This window comes from Zonotrichia leucophrys, chromosome 29 (genome assembly GCF_028769735.1).
Source record: "Zonotrichia leucophrys gambelii isolate GWCS_2022_RI chromosome 29, RI_Zleu_2.0, whole genome shotgun sequence".
In the NCBI taxonomy this organism is placed as follows: Eukaryota; Metazoa; Chordata; class Aves; order Passeriformes; family Passerellidae; genus Zonotrichia; species Zonotrichia leucophrys.
In genome coordinates this window covers 1084773-1099929 of record NC_088198.1, presented here as the reverse complement: position 1 = coordinate 1099929, position 15157 = coordinate 1084773, and the positions used below count along the sequence as shown (strand labels likewise).

The 15157-nt window shown below is 44.5% G+C and overlaps 1 protein-coding gene across 4 annotated transcripts in view; it reads left to right on the top strand.

Moving 5' to 3' along the window:
* The window catches only part of R3HDM2 (R3H domain containing 2), a 99926-nt gene that overhangs the window by 56243 nt on the left and 28526 nt on the right, over nucleotides 1-15157 (top strand). For all 4 annotated transcript variants that reach the window (XM_064734620.1, XM_064734621.1, XM_064734619.1 and 1 more), the window contains 2 exons: nucleotides 3251-3483; nucleotides 9079-9233. In XM_064734620.1, the coding sequence (XP_064590690.1) occupies nucleotides 3251-3483; nucleotides 9079-9233 (388 nt within the window). The remainder of the gene's footprint in view (nucleotides 1-3250; nucleotides 3484-9078; nucleotides 9234-15157) is intronic.

Here is a 15157-nt window from a genome sequence, read left to right as displayed (position 1 = left end):
AATCACCTAAAACCCATCAAACCAAACCTAAACCTCAGCATTTCCAACACCGAAAAAACCGAATAAAAAACCAAAATAAACTAAACTACGACCCCCAAAAAATAATATTTTTTTCCTAAATTTTTACACCAATATTGTGTAAATTTTTCCCCTCTCTGGAGCGGAGTTTGACTCCCAACTAAACACCCAAAAAACCACCAAGAACTCAAATCTATAACCCACCAAACCAAACCTGAACTTAAACCTAAACATTTCTAACACTGAAAAAATGAATAAAAACCTAAATAAAAACCCAAAAAAACCACCAGTAACTCACACCTATAACCCACCAAACCTAAACCACATTTCCTACACCGAAAAAACAAATTAAAACCTAAATAAAAACCCCAAAAAACCACCAACAACTCACACCTATAACCCACCAAACCAAACCTAAACCACAGCATCTCCAACACCAATAAAAAAGAATAAAAACTAAATAAATAAACTAAATAAACTAAACTAAAACCCCAAAAAATCTAAATTTTTACACCAATATTTTCTAAATTTTGACACTCCCTGGAGCCCAGTTTGACTCCAACTAAACACCCAAAAAACCACCAACAACTCAAATCTATAACCCACCAAACCAAACCTAAACCACATTTCCTATACTGAAAAAACAAATAAAAACCTAAATAAAAACCCCAAAAAAGCACCAGCAGCTCCCACCTATAACCCATCAAACCAAACCTAAACCACAGCATTTCCAGCACCGAAAAAACCAAATAAAAAACCAAAATAAACTAAACTACAACCCCAAAAAATAATATTTTTTTCCTAAATTTTGACACTCCCTGGAGCCCAGTTTGACTCCCAACTAAACACCCAAAAACCACCAACAGCTCACACCTATAACCCATCAAACCAAACCTAAACCACATTTCCTACACCAAAAAAACTAAATAAAAACCTCAAAAAACCACCAGTAACTCACACCTATAACCCACCAAACCAAACCTAAACCACAGCATTTCCAGCACCGAAAAAACCGAATAAAAAACCAAAATAAACTAAACTACGACCCCCAAAAAATAATTTTTTTTTTCTAAATTTTTCCACCAATATTGTGTAAATTTTGACACTCTCTGGAGCCCAGTTTGACTCCCAACTAAACACCCAGGAAAGCACCAGCAGCTCACACCTGTAACCCACCAAACCAAACCTGAACTTAAACCTAAACATTTCTAACACTGAAAAAATGAATAAAAACCCAAAAAAAACCACCAGTAACTCACACCTATAACCCACCAAACCAAACCTAAACCACAGCATTTCCAACACCGAAAAAACCGAATAAAAACTAAATAAATAAACTAAATAAACTAAACTAAAACCCCCAAAAAATCTAAATTTTTACACCAATATTTTCTAAATTTTGGCATTCCCTGGAGCCCAGTTTGACTCTCAACTAAACACCCAAAAAAGCACCAACAGCTCAGATCTATAACCCACCAAACCAAACCTAAACCACAGCATTTCCAACACCGAAAAAACCGAATAAAAAACCAAAATAAACTAAACTACAACCCCAAAAAATAATATTTTTTCCCACCAATGTCGTGTAAATTTTCCCCTCTCTGGAGCCCAGTTTGACTCCCAACTAAACACCCAAAAAAGCACCAGCAGCTCACACCTATAACCCACCAAACCAAACCTAAACCACATTTCCTACACCAAAAAAACTAATAAAAACCTAAATAAAAACCCCAAAAAACCACCAACATCTCACACCTATAACCCACCAAACCAAACCTAAACCACAGCATTTCCAGCACCGAAAAAAACAAAATAAACTAAACTACGACCCCCAAAAAATAATATTTTTTTCCTGAATTTTTCCACCAATATTGTGTAAATTTTCCCCTCTCTGGAGCAGAGTTTGACTCCCAACTAAACACCCAAAAAAGCACCAGCAGCTCACACCTATAACCCACCAAACCAAACCTAAACCACATTTCCTACACCAAAAAAACAAATTAAAACCTAAATAAAAACCCCAAAAAACCACCAGTAACCCACCAAACCAAACCTAAACCACAGCATTTCCAGCACCGAAAAAACCGAATAAAAAACCGAAATAAACTAAACTACGACCCCCAAAAAATAATATTTTTTTCCTAAATTTTTCCACCAATGTCGTGTAAATTTTCCCCTCTCTGGAGCCCAGTTTGACTCCCAACTAAACACCCAAAAAAGCACCAGCAGCTCACACCTATAACCCACCAAACCAAACCTGAACTTAAACCTAAACATTTCCAACACTGAAAAAATGAATAAAATCCCAAAAAAACCACCAGTAACTCACACCTATAACCCACCAAACCTAAACCACATTTCCTACACCGAAAAAACAAAATAAAAACCCAAAAAAACCCACCAGTAACTCACACCTGTAACCCACCAAACCAAACCTAAACCACAGCATTTCCAGCACCGAAAAAACCGAATAAAAAACCGAAATAAACTAAACTACGACCCCAAAAAATAATATTTTTTTCCACCAATATGGTGTAAATTTTGACATTCCATGGAGCCCAGTTTGACTCCAACTAAACACCCAAAAAACCACCAGTAACTCACACCTATAACCCACCAAACCAAACCTAAACCACAGCATTTCCAACACCGAAAAAACCGAATAAAAAACCAAAATAAACTAAACTACGACTCCAAAAAATAATATTTTTTTCCTAAATTTTGACACTCTCTGGAGCCCAGTTTGACTCCAACTAAACACCCAAAAAAGCACCAACAACTCACACCTATAACCCACCAAACCAAACCTAAACCACAGCATTTCCAACACCGAGAAAACCGAATAAAAAACCAAAATAAGCTAAACTACGACCCCAAAAAATAATTTTTTTTTTCTAAATTTTTCCACCAATATTGTGTAAATTTTCCCCTCTCTGGAGCGGAGTTTGACTCCCAACTAAACACCCAAAAAACCACCAAGAACTCAAATCTATAACCCACCAAACCAAACCTAAACCACATTTCCTACACCAAAAAAACTAAATAAAAACCTCAAAAAACCACCAACATCTCACACCTATAACCCACCAAACCAAACCTAAACCACAGCATTTCCAGCACCGAAAAAACCGAATAAAAAACCGAAATAAACTAAACTACGACCCCAAAAAATAATATTTTTTCCCTAAATTTTCCCCTGTCCGGAGCGGAGTTTGACCCTTTGCCGTTGCAGGGCCGCCCGCGAGGGGCTGGGCCGGAGCCCCGGCAGCCGCCAGAGCAGCACCGAGAGCGAGCTGAGGGCCCTGGAGCCGCGGCCCTGGAGCAGCACGGACTCGGAGGGCTCCCTGCGCTCGCTGCGGCCGCCCGTCACCAAGGCCAGCAGCTTCAGCGGCATCTCCATCCTCACCCGCGGCGACAGCGCCGGCAGCGGCAAGGGCAGCGCCGGCGGCCGCAGCGCGCGGGCAGGTGAGGGGGAGATGGGGTGGGAAAGGGAACCTGGGGTGGGGATCTTCATGGAGATCTTAGTGGAGATATTTGTGGAGATGTTCATGGAAAACTTCATCTGCCAGATGGCACCTGGGGTGGGGAATGGAGATCTTGACCTGAAAAAGGGTACCTGGGGTGGAGATCTTTGTGGAGATCTTCGTGGAGATGTTCATGGAGAGCTTCATGGAGATCTTCGTGGAGATCTTCATGGAGATCTTCGTGGAGATGTTCATGGAGAGCTTCATGGAGATCTTCGTGGAGATCTTCATCTGCCAGAGGGCACCTGGGGTGGGGAATGGGGATGTTGGGCTGGGAAAGGGAACCCGGGATGGAGATCTTCGTGGAGATCTTCATGGAGGTCTTCATGGAGATCTTCGTGGAGATCTTCATGGAGAGCTTCATGGAGATCTTCATGGAGATCTTCATCTGCAAAAGGGCACCTGGGTTGGGGAATGGAGATCTTGACCTGAAAAAGGGCACCTGGGGTGGAGATCTTCATGGAGATCTTCATGGAGATATTCATGGAGATCTTCGTGGAGAGCTTCACCTGCCAGAGGGCACCTGGGGTGGGGAATGGGGATGTTGGACTGGGAAAGGGAACCTGGGGTGGGGATGGAGATCTTCACCTGAAAAAGGGTACCTGGGGTGGAGATCTTCATGGAGATCTTCATGGAGAGCTTCATGGAGAGCTTCATGGAGATGTTCATGGAGATCTTCGTGGAGATATTCATGGAGATCTTCATGGAGATCTTCATGGAGATGTTCATGGAGATCTTCATGGAGATCTTCGTGGAGATCTTCGTGGAGAGCTTCACCTGCCAGAGGGCACCTGGGGTGGGGAATGGAGATCTTGAACTGAAAAAGGGCACCTGGGGTGGGGAATGGGGATGTTGGGCTGGGAAAGGGAACCTGGGGTGGGGATGGAGTTGTTCACCTGAAAAAGGTCACCTGAGGTGGGCAATGAGATCTTGAACTGACCAAGGGGACCTGGGGTGGGGAATGGAGATGTTGGGCTGGGAAAGGGAACCTGGGGTGGAGATCTTCGTGGAGATCTTTGTGGAGATCTTCGTGGAGATGTTCATGGAGATCTTCATGGAGAGCTTCATCTGCCAGAGGGCACCTGGGGTGGGGAATGGAGATCTTGAACTGACCAAGGGGACCTGGGGTGGGGAATGGGGATGTTGGACTGGGAAAGGGAACCCGGGGTGGAGATCTTCATGGAGATCTTCATGGAGATGTTCATGGAGAGCTTCATGGAGATCTTCATGGAGATGTTCATGGAGATCTTCATGGAGATCTTCATGGAAAACTTCATCTGCCAGATGGCACCTGGGGTGGGGAATGGAGATCTTGACCTGAAAAAGGGCACCTGGGGTGGAGATCATCTGCCAGAGGGCACCTGGAGTGGGAAATGGGGATGTTGGGATGGGAAAGGGAACCCGGGTTGGAGATCTTCATGGAGATCTTTGTGGAGATCTTCATGGAGATATTCATGGAGAGCTTCATGGAGATGTTCATGGAGATCTTCATGGAGATGTTCATGGAGATCTTCATGGAGATCTTCATGGAGAGCTTCACCTGCCAGAGGGCACCTGGGGTGGGGAATGGGGATGTTGGGCTGGGAAAGAGAACTTGAACTGACCAAGGGGACCTGGGGTGGGGAATGGAGATCTTGAGCTGAAAAAGGGCACCTGGGGTGGAGATCTTCATGGAGATCTTCATGGAGAGCTTCATGGAGATCTTTGTGGAGATCTTTGTGGAGATGTTCATGGAGAGCTTCCTGGAGATCTTCACCTGCCAGAGGGCACCTGGGGTGGGAAATGGGGATGTTGGGATGGGAAAGGGAACCCGGGGTGGAGATCTTCATGGAGATGTTCATGGAGAGCTTCATGGAGATCTTCGTGGAGATCTTCACCTGCCAGAGGGCACCTGGGGTGGGAAATGGTGATGTTGGACTGGGAAAGGGAACCTGGGGTGGGGAATGGAGATCTTGACCTGAAAAAGGGCACCTGGGGTGGAGATCTTCATGGAGAGCTTCATGGAGATCTTCACCTGCCAGAGGGCACCTGGAATGGGCAATGGAGATCTTGACCTGAAAAAGGGCAGCTGGGGTGGGGAATGGGGATGTTGGACTGGGAAACGGAACCCAGGTTGGAGATATTTGTGGAGATGTTCATGGAGAGCTTCATCTGCCAGAGGGCACCTGGGGTGGGAAATGGAGATGTTGAACTGCAAAAGGGCACCTGGGGTGGGGAATGGAGATCTTGAACTGACCAAGGGGACCTGGGGTGGAGATCTTTGTGGAGATCTTCACCTGCCAGAGGGCACCTGGGGTGGGGAATGGAGATCTTGAACTGACAAAGGGGACCTGGGGTGGGGAATGGAGATGTTCACCTGAAGAAGGGCACCTGGCCTGGAGATCTTCATGGAGATCTTCATCTGCCAGAGGGAACCTAGGGTGGGGAAATGGAGATCTTTACATTAAAAAGGGCACCTGGGGTGAAGAAATGGAGATGTTCACCTGGAAAAGGGTACCTGGGGTGGGAAATGGGGATGTTGGACTGAAAAAGGGCGGCTGGGGTGGGGAATGGAGATCTTGAACTGAAAAAGGGTACCTGGAGGTGGGAAATGGAGATCTTCATCTGCCAGAGGGCACCTGGGATGGGAAATTGAGATGTTGAACTGCCAAAGGGCACCTGGGGTTTGGGGAGGCACATCCAGGACACCTCTCTGTGCCTCTGGTTCTGTTCCGGGTTTGGTGCTGGGTGCCCCTGAAACCTTTATATAATCTGGTATTAGTGGAATATAATATAGTATTAGTCCAATATAACACAGTTTAATAAAGCAATTGTTCAGCATTGTGAATCAATGGAGTCAGGTACATCCTGTAGGTGCCCTTCTCTTTCCTGCTGCCTCCCAGCCCTCTGTGTTCCAGATTGGTGCTGGGTGCCCCTGAAGCCTTGATATGATATGATATGATATGATATGATATGATATGATATGATATGATATGATATGATATGATATGATTAATGGAATGGAATAAATAGAATAGAATAGAATAGAATAGAATAGAATAGAATAGAATAGAATAGAATAGAAGTGTAGTACAATATAGTATTAGTATAATATAATATTAGTGGAATATTATACAGTTTAATAAAGCAATTGTTCATCATGAACCAGAACAGAGTCAGATCCATCCTGTAGGTGCATTTCCTGTGGCTCCATCCCCTGTGCTCTGTGTTCCAGGTTTGGTGCTGGGTGCCCCTGAAGCCTTTATATAATATTAGCCCAATATAATACAGTTTAATAAAGCAATTGTTCAGCATTCTGAATTAATGGAGTCAGATCCATCCTGTAGGTGCATTTCCTGTGGCTCCATCCCTCTGTACCTCTCTGTTTGTGGTCCAGGTTTGGTGCTGGGTGCTCCTGAAGCCTTTATATAATATTAGTCCAATATAACACATTTTAATAAAGGAATTGTTCAGCATTCTGAATCAGAACAGAGTCAGATCCATCCTGTAGGTGCATTTCCTGTGGCTCCATGCCCTGTGCTCTCTCTCTTCCAGGTTTGGTGCTGGGTGTATATAATATTAGTCCAATATAATACATTTTAATAAAGGAATTGTTCAGCATGAACCAGAACAGAGTCAGATCCATCCTGTAGGTGCATTTCCTGTGGCTCCATGCCCTGTGCTCTCTCTGTTCTGGGTTTGGTGCTGGGTGCCCCTGAAGCCTTAATATGATATGATATGATATGATATGATATGATATGATATGATATGATAATAGAATAGAATAGAATAGAATAGAATAGAATAGAATAGAATAGAATAGAATAGAATAGAAGTGTAATACAATATAGTATTAGTATAATATAATATTAGTGGAATATTATACATTTTAATAAAGCAATTGTTCAGCATTCTGAATCAGAACAGAGTCAGATCCATGCCATAGGTGCATTTCCTGCTGGCTCCATGCCCTGTGCTCTCTCTGTTGCAGGTTTGGTGCTGGGTGCCCCTGAAACCTTTATATAATATCATATTAGCCCAATATAATACAGTTTAATAAAGCAATTATTCAGCATGAACCAGAACAGAGTCAGATCCATGCCATAGGTGCATTTCCTGTGGCTCCATCCCCTGTGCTCTCTGTTGCAGGTTTGGTGCTGGGTGCCCCTGAAGCCTTGAATTGATATGATATATTGATATGATATGATATGATATGATATTAGAATAGAATCGAATCGAATAGAATTGAATAGAATAGAATAGAACAGAAGTGTAATCCAATATAGTATTAGTATAATATAATATTAGTGGAATATTATGCAGTTAATAAAGCAATTGTTCAGCATTCTGAATTAATGGAGTCAAATGAATGCTATAGGTGCATTTCCTGCTGGCTCCATGCCCTGTGCTCTCTCTTTTCCAGGTTTGGTGCTGGGTGCCCCTGAAACCTTTATATAATATCATATTAGTGTAATATAATACAGTTTAATAAAGCAATTATTCAGCATGAACCAGAACAGAGTCAGATCCATGCCGTAGGTGCATTTCCTGCTCCTCCAATCCCCTGTGCTCTGTGTTGCAGGTTTGGTGCTGGGTGGATATAATATTAGCCCAATATAATACATTTTAATGAAGCAATTATTCAGCATTCTGAACCAGAACAGAGTCAGATCCATCCTGTAGGTGCATTTCCTGCTGGCTCCATGCCCTGTGCTCTCTCTGTTGCAGGTTTGGTGCTGGGTGCCCCTGAAGCCTTAATATGATATTATATGATATGAGAATAGAATAGAATAGAATAGAATAGAATAGAATAGAATAGAATAGAATAGAATAGAATAGAATAGAATAGAAGTGTAATACAATATGGTATTAGTATAATATCATATTAGTGTAATATAATACAGTTTAATAAAGCAATTGTTCAGCATTCTGAATCAATGGAGTCAGATGAATCCAATAGGTGCATTTCCTGCTGGCTCCATCCCCTGTGCTCTCTCTGTTCCAGGTTTGGTGCTGGGTGCCCCTGAAGCCTTTATATAATATTAGCCCAATATAATACATTTTAATAAAGGAATTATTCAGCATTCTGAATCAGAACAGAGTCAGATCCATGCCATAGGTGCATTTCCTGTGGCTCCATGCCCTGTGCTCTCTGTGTTGCAGGTTTGGTGCTGGGTGCCCCTGAAGGCTTAATATGATATGACATGATAATAGAATCGAATCGAATCGAATCGAATTGAATAGAATAGAAGTGTAATACAATATAGTATTAGTATAATATAATATTAGTGGAATATTAATGCAGTTAATAAAGCAATTGTTTCAGCATTCTGAATTAATGGAGTCATAATAATGCTATAGTGCATTTCCTTGCTGAGTCTATCCCCCTGCTGCTCTCTCTCTGTTGCAGGTTTGGTGCTGGGTGTATATAATATTAGTCCAATATAATACATTTTAATAAAGCAATTATTCAGCATTCTGAATCAGAACAGAGTCAGATTAATCCAATAGGTGCATTTCCTGTGGCTCCATCCCCTGTGCTCTCTCTCTTTTCCAGGTTTGGTGCTGGGTGCCCCCGAGGGCTGCAGCCCCTCGCCCTCGTCGCAGCCCGGCCGTGCCCTCCTGCCCTGCTCGGCCCCGCAGCCCCCCGGGCTCCCCCCAGCCCAGCAGCAGCAGCAGCAGCAGCCCATCAGCAGCCCCATCATGTCCCAGGTGAGTCCCACAGGGCACAAAATGCATTTCATAACTTTACTACAATATATCTGCTTCTTTTCTATTTCTTCCTTTATTGGTTCGCTTAACGCGATCCAGAAAATCTCAGGAAATGCCTTTGATTCAAGCAGGAGGGGTTTAGATCATGACTCAAGGTTTGCCTAATTTTTGAATTATTTTCAGCCCAAAAAAAAGCTGAAAAAATAATTTAAAAATTAGAGAAAATGAAAGTAATTCAGCTTTTTTTTGCTGGCATGAAGCATTGCTATGTGGAGAAACCCCAGTTGCTTGTGTTGAAATTTTAGAATTATTTTAACTGTAATAAAATAGTTATAAAAATAGTAATAAGAATTTGGACAATCAGAGTTAGGACAATAAAAGCAAAGAATTACACAAGTCCAGATGAGTCCTGGGCACTAACAAAGGATTAACCCTTTAAAGAAACAGCCTGTTGCATATTCATAAATCTCATACATGATGCAAACATTCTTTTCAAACAAATTAAATCTTCTGCCTCATTTCTGCCCCCTCCTCCCATCTTGTAAATCAATTTCTTTGGCTCCTAGAAATCTGATTCTTGGGGGAAGCAGAGCCAGAGGAATCCCTTGTGTTTCATAACTTTACTAGAATATATCTGCTTATTTTATATTTCTTCCTTCATTGGTTTGCTTAACGTGATCCAGAAATTCTCAGGAAATGCCTTTAATTTAAGCAGGAGAGATTTGGATTTCAGTTTGAATCTTCTGCTGTCTCATTTTGAGACTGGAAAAAACTGATTTCAGGTTGTTTGAGTGTTTTGAAGGGTCTGGAAATGCACCATGCCCATGTCCATCCAAAAGTCAAATTAAAGGATCAATGCCCCCATCCAGCACTGATTATTGGTGTTCAAAGCACAGGGTGGGGATTTTAGGGGTTTTATTGTCCCATCCAAGGATTTAGGGCCTGGAAAAAACTGATTTCAGGTTGTTTGAGTGTTTTGAAGGGTCTGGAAATGCACCATGCCCATGTCCCTTCTGTGTCACCAGAGGTCAAATTAAAGCATCAAACCCCCCCATCCAGTGCTGACCATTGGTGCCCAAGCACAGGGTGTCTCATCCAAGGATTTAGGGCCTGGAAAAAACTGATTTCAGGTTGTTTGAGTGTTTTGAAGGGTCTGGAAATGCACCATGCCCATGTCCATGTCCCTTCTGTGTCACCAGAGGTAAAATTAAAGGATCAATGCCCCCATCGAGCACTGATTATTGGTGCCCAAAACACAGGGTGGGGATTTTAGGGATTTATTGTCCCATCCAAGAGTTTAGAGTCTGGAATAACTGATTTTAGGCTGTTTGACTATTTTGAAGGGTCTGGAAATGCACCATGCCCATGTCCCTGTCCCTTCTATGTCACCAAAGGTAAAATCAAAGGTTTAACCCCTCCCATCCAGTGCTGGCCATTGGTGCTCAAAGCACAGGGTGTCTCATCCAAGGATTTAGGGCCTGGAAAAAAACTGATTTTAGGCTGTTTGAGTGTTTTGATGGATGGATGGATGGATGGTGGATGGATGGATGGATGATGGATGGATGGATGATGGATGGATGGATGGATGGATGATGGATGGATGGATGATGGATGGATGGATGGAGGGATGGATGGATGGATGGTGGATGGATGGATGGATGATGGATGGATGGATGGAGGGATGGATGGATGGAGGGATGGATGATGGATGGAGGATGGATGGATGGATGGTGGATGGATGATGGATGATGGATGGATGGATGGAGGATGGATGGATGATGGATGGATGGATGATGGTGGATGGATGGATGGATGATGGATGGATGGATGGAGGGATGGATGGATGGAGGGATGGATGATGGATGGATGGATGAATGATGGTGGATGGATGATGGATGGATGGATGGATGATGGATGGATGGATGGATGAATGATGGATAATGGATGATGGATGGATGGATGGATGGATGGATGGATGGTGGATGGATGATGGATGGATGGATGGTGATGGATGGATGGATGGTGGATGGATGGATGGATGAGATGGATGGATGGATGAATGATGGTGGATGGGATGGATGGATGGATGGATGGATGGATGGATGGATGGTGGATGGATGATGGATGGATGGATGGATGGATGGATGGATGGATGGATGGTGGATGGATGGATGGTGGATGGATGGATGGATGATGGATGGATGGATGGATGGATGATGGATGGATGGATGGAATGGATGGTGATGGAGGATGGATGGATGGATGGATGGATGGATGGATGGTGGATGGATGGATGGATGGATGGATGGATGGATGGATGGTGGATGGATGGTGGATGGATGGATGGATGGATGATGGATGGATGGATGGATGATGGATGGATGGATGAATGATGGTGGATGGATGATGGATGGATGGATGGATGGATGGATGGATGGATGGATGATGGATGGATGGATGGATGGATGGTGGATGGATGGATGGATGGATGGATGGGGGATGGATGGATGGATGGTGGATGGATGGATGGTGATGGATGGATGGATGATGGATGGATGATGGATGGATGGAGGATGGATGATGGATGGATGGATGGATGGATGTGGATGGATGATGGAGGGATGGATGGATGGAGGGATGGATGATGGATGGATGGATGGATGATGGATGGAGGATGGATGGTTTGGATGGATGGATGGATGGTGGTGGATGATGGATGGTGGATGGATGGATGGATGGATGATGGTGTGGATGGAGTGGATGGATGGATGGTGGAGGGTGGGATGGAGGGATGGATGGATGGATGATGGATGGATGGATGGATGGATGGATGATTGGATGGATGGATGATGGATGGATGGATGGAGGTGGATGGATGGATGATGGATGGATGGATGGATGGATGGATGGATGATGGATGGATGGTGGATGGATGGATGGATGGATGGATGATGGATGGATGGATGATGGATGGATGGATGGATGGATGGTGGATGGATGATGGATGGATGGATGGTGGATGGATGGATGGATGGATGGATGGTGGATGGATGGATGGATGGATGGATGGATGGATGGATGGGTGGTGGATGGATGGATGGATGGTGGATGGATGGTGGATGGATGGATGGTGGATGGATGGATGGTGGATGGATGGATGGATGATGGATGGATGGATGGATGATGGGTGGATGGATGGATGGATGGATGATGGATGGATGATGGATGGATGATGGATGGATGGATGGATGGATGGATGGATGATGGATGGATGGATGGATGGATGGATGATGGATGGATGATGGATGGATGGTGGATGGATGGATGGATGGATGGATGGATGGATGGATGGATGGATGGATGGATGGATGGATGATGGATGGATGATGGATGGATGGATGGATGGATGGATGGATGGATGGATGGTGGATGGATGGATGGATGGATGGATGGTGGATGGATGGATGGATGATGGATGGTGGATGGATGGATGGATGGATGGATGGTGGATGGATGGATGGATGGGTGGTGGATGCTGCCCTGGAATGGTTCCTGTGCTCCCCAACTCCCTGCAGAGCCCCTCTGTGTTTGCAGTTGGCTCACTTGACTTGACTAACCTTGTTGTTCCTTCTTTCTCTCCTTCCTTCCTTCCTTCCTTCCTTCCTTCCTTCCTTCCTTCCTTCCTTCCTTCCTTCCTTCCTTCCTTCCTTCCTTCCTTCCTTCCTTCCTTCCTTCCTTCCTTCTCCTTCCTTCCTTCCTTCCTTCCTTCCTTCCTTCCTTCCTTCCTTCCTTCCTTCCTTCCTTCCTTCCTTCCTTCCTTCCTTCCTTCCTTCCTTCCTTCCTTCCTTCCTTCCTTCCTTCCTTCCTTCCTTCCTTCCTTCCTTCCTTCCTTCCTTCCTTCCTTCCTTCCCTTTTCCTATTTTCCTCCTCTCTTTTCCTTCCTTCTCCTCCATTTTCCTCCCTTTTCCCCTGATTTTCTTCTTCCCTTTTCCTCCCTCCTTTTCCTTCATTCTCCTTCATTTTCCTCCTCCCTTTTCCTCAATTCTCCTTCTTCCTTTTCCTTCTCCCTTTCCTTCCTCCCTTTTCCTCCTCCCTTTCCCTTCCTTTTCCTCCCCCCTTTTCCCTCATTTTCCTCCTACCTTTTCCTCCCTCATTTTCCTCCCTTTTCCTTCCTTTTCCATAATTTTCCTCCTCCCCTTTCCTCCTTCTTTTCCTCCTCCTCTTTCCTCCTCCCTTTTCCTTAATTGTCCTTCTTCCTTTTCTTTCTCCCTTTCCTTCCTTGCCTGCCTTTTCTCATTTTCCTCCTCCCCTCCCTCCTTATGCCCTGTCTTATTCTCCATTCCTTCTTCTTTTCTCCTTTTCCTTCCTCATTTCCTCCCTCCTTCCTCCTTCCTTCCTTTTTCCTCCTTCTTTTCCTCCCTTTTCCTCTGTCCTTTTTTCCTTTTCCTCCTTCCTTCCTCCTTTTCCCTAATTTCCCCTTTCCTTCCTTTTTCTCCCTTTCCTCCTTTTCCTTCCCTTCTCATTCCTCCCTTTCCCTTCCTTCCTTCCTCCTTCCTCCTTTTCCTTCTCCTTTTCCTCCTTCCTTCCTTTCCTCCATTCCTTCTTTTCCTCCTTTTCCTTCCTTCCTCCTTCCTTCCTTTTTCCTCCTTCTTTCTCCTTTTCCTCTTCCTTTTCTTTCCTTCTCCTCCATTTTCCTTCCCTTTTCCCCTAATTTTCTTCCCCCTTTCCTTCATTTTCCTCCTCCCCTTTCCTTCCTCCCTTTTCCTTCCCCTTCTCCTCCCTTCCTCCTTTTCCTCCTCCTTTCCTCCCTTCCCTTCCTTTCTTCCCCTTTTCCCTCATTTTCCTCCACCTTTTCCTCCTCATTTTCTTCCTTTCCTTCCTTTCCATTTTCCTCCTTCTTTTCTCCCTTCTCTCCTTCTCCTCCTTTTCCTTATTTCCTCTCCTTTTCCTTCTCCCTTTCCTTCCTTCCTTCCTTTTCTATTTCTCCTCCCCTTCCCTTTTCCTTCTCCTTTTCCCCCTTCCCTCCTTCCTCCCTTTTCCTCCCTTTTCCTCCCTTTTCCTCCCTTTTCCTCCCTTTTCCTCCCTTTTCCTCCCTTTTCCTCCCTTTTCCTCCCTTTTCCTCCCTTTTCCTTCCTCCCTTTTCCTCATTTTCTCCTCCTTTTCTCCTTCCTCTCCTTTCCTCCTCCTCATTCCTCCCTTTTCCTTTCTCCTTTTCCTCCCTTTCCCTCCCTTTTCCTCCCTACTTTTCCTCCTCGTTTTCCTTCCTTTTTCCTCCTTCTTTTCCTCCCTCTTCCTCTGTCCTTTTCCTTCCTTTTCCTCCATTTTCCTTCCCCTTTTCCCCTAATTTTCTTCCCCCTTTTCCTCCCTTTTCCTTCCCCCTTTTCCCTCATTTCCCTTCCTTCTCCTCCTCCCCATTCCTCCCTTTTCCTTCCTCCTTTCCCTTCCTTCTCCTCCTCCCCATTCCTCCCTTTTCCTTTCTCCTTTTCCTCCCTTTCCCTTCCTTTTTTCCTCCTTCTTTTCCTCCTTTTCCTCTTCCTCTTCCTTCCTTTTCCTCCATTTTCCTTCCCCTTTTCCCCTAATTTTCTCCCCCCTTTCCTCCCTTTTCCTTCCCCCTTTTCCCTCATTTTCCTCCCTTTTCTCTTCCCCTTCTCCTCCCCATTTCCTCCGTTTTCCTCCCTTTGTCCTCCCTTTCCTCCTCTTTTCTCTTCCCCCTTTTCCCTCATTTTCCCTTTCCTCTTTCCTCCTCTTTTCCCTTCCTTTTCCTTCCTTTTCCATAATTTTCCTCCTTCTTTTCCTCCCTTTTCTCCCTCCTCCTTTTCCTCCTCCTTTCTTCCCTTATTTCCTTCATTTTTCCTTTCCCTTTCCTTCCTTCCTCCCATCCTCTCCCATTCCTCCTTTTCCTTTCTCCTTTCCTCCTTTCCTCT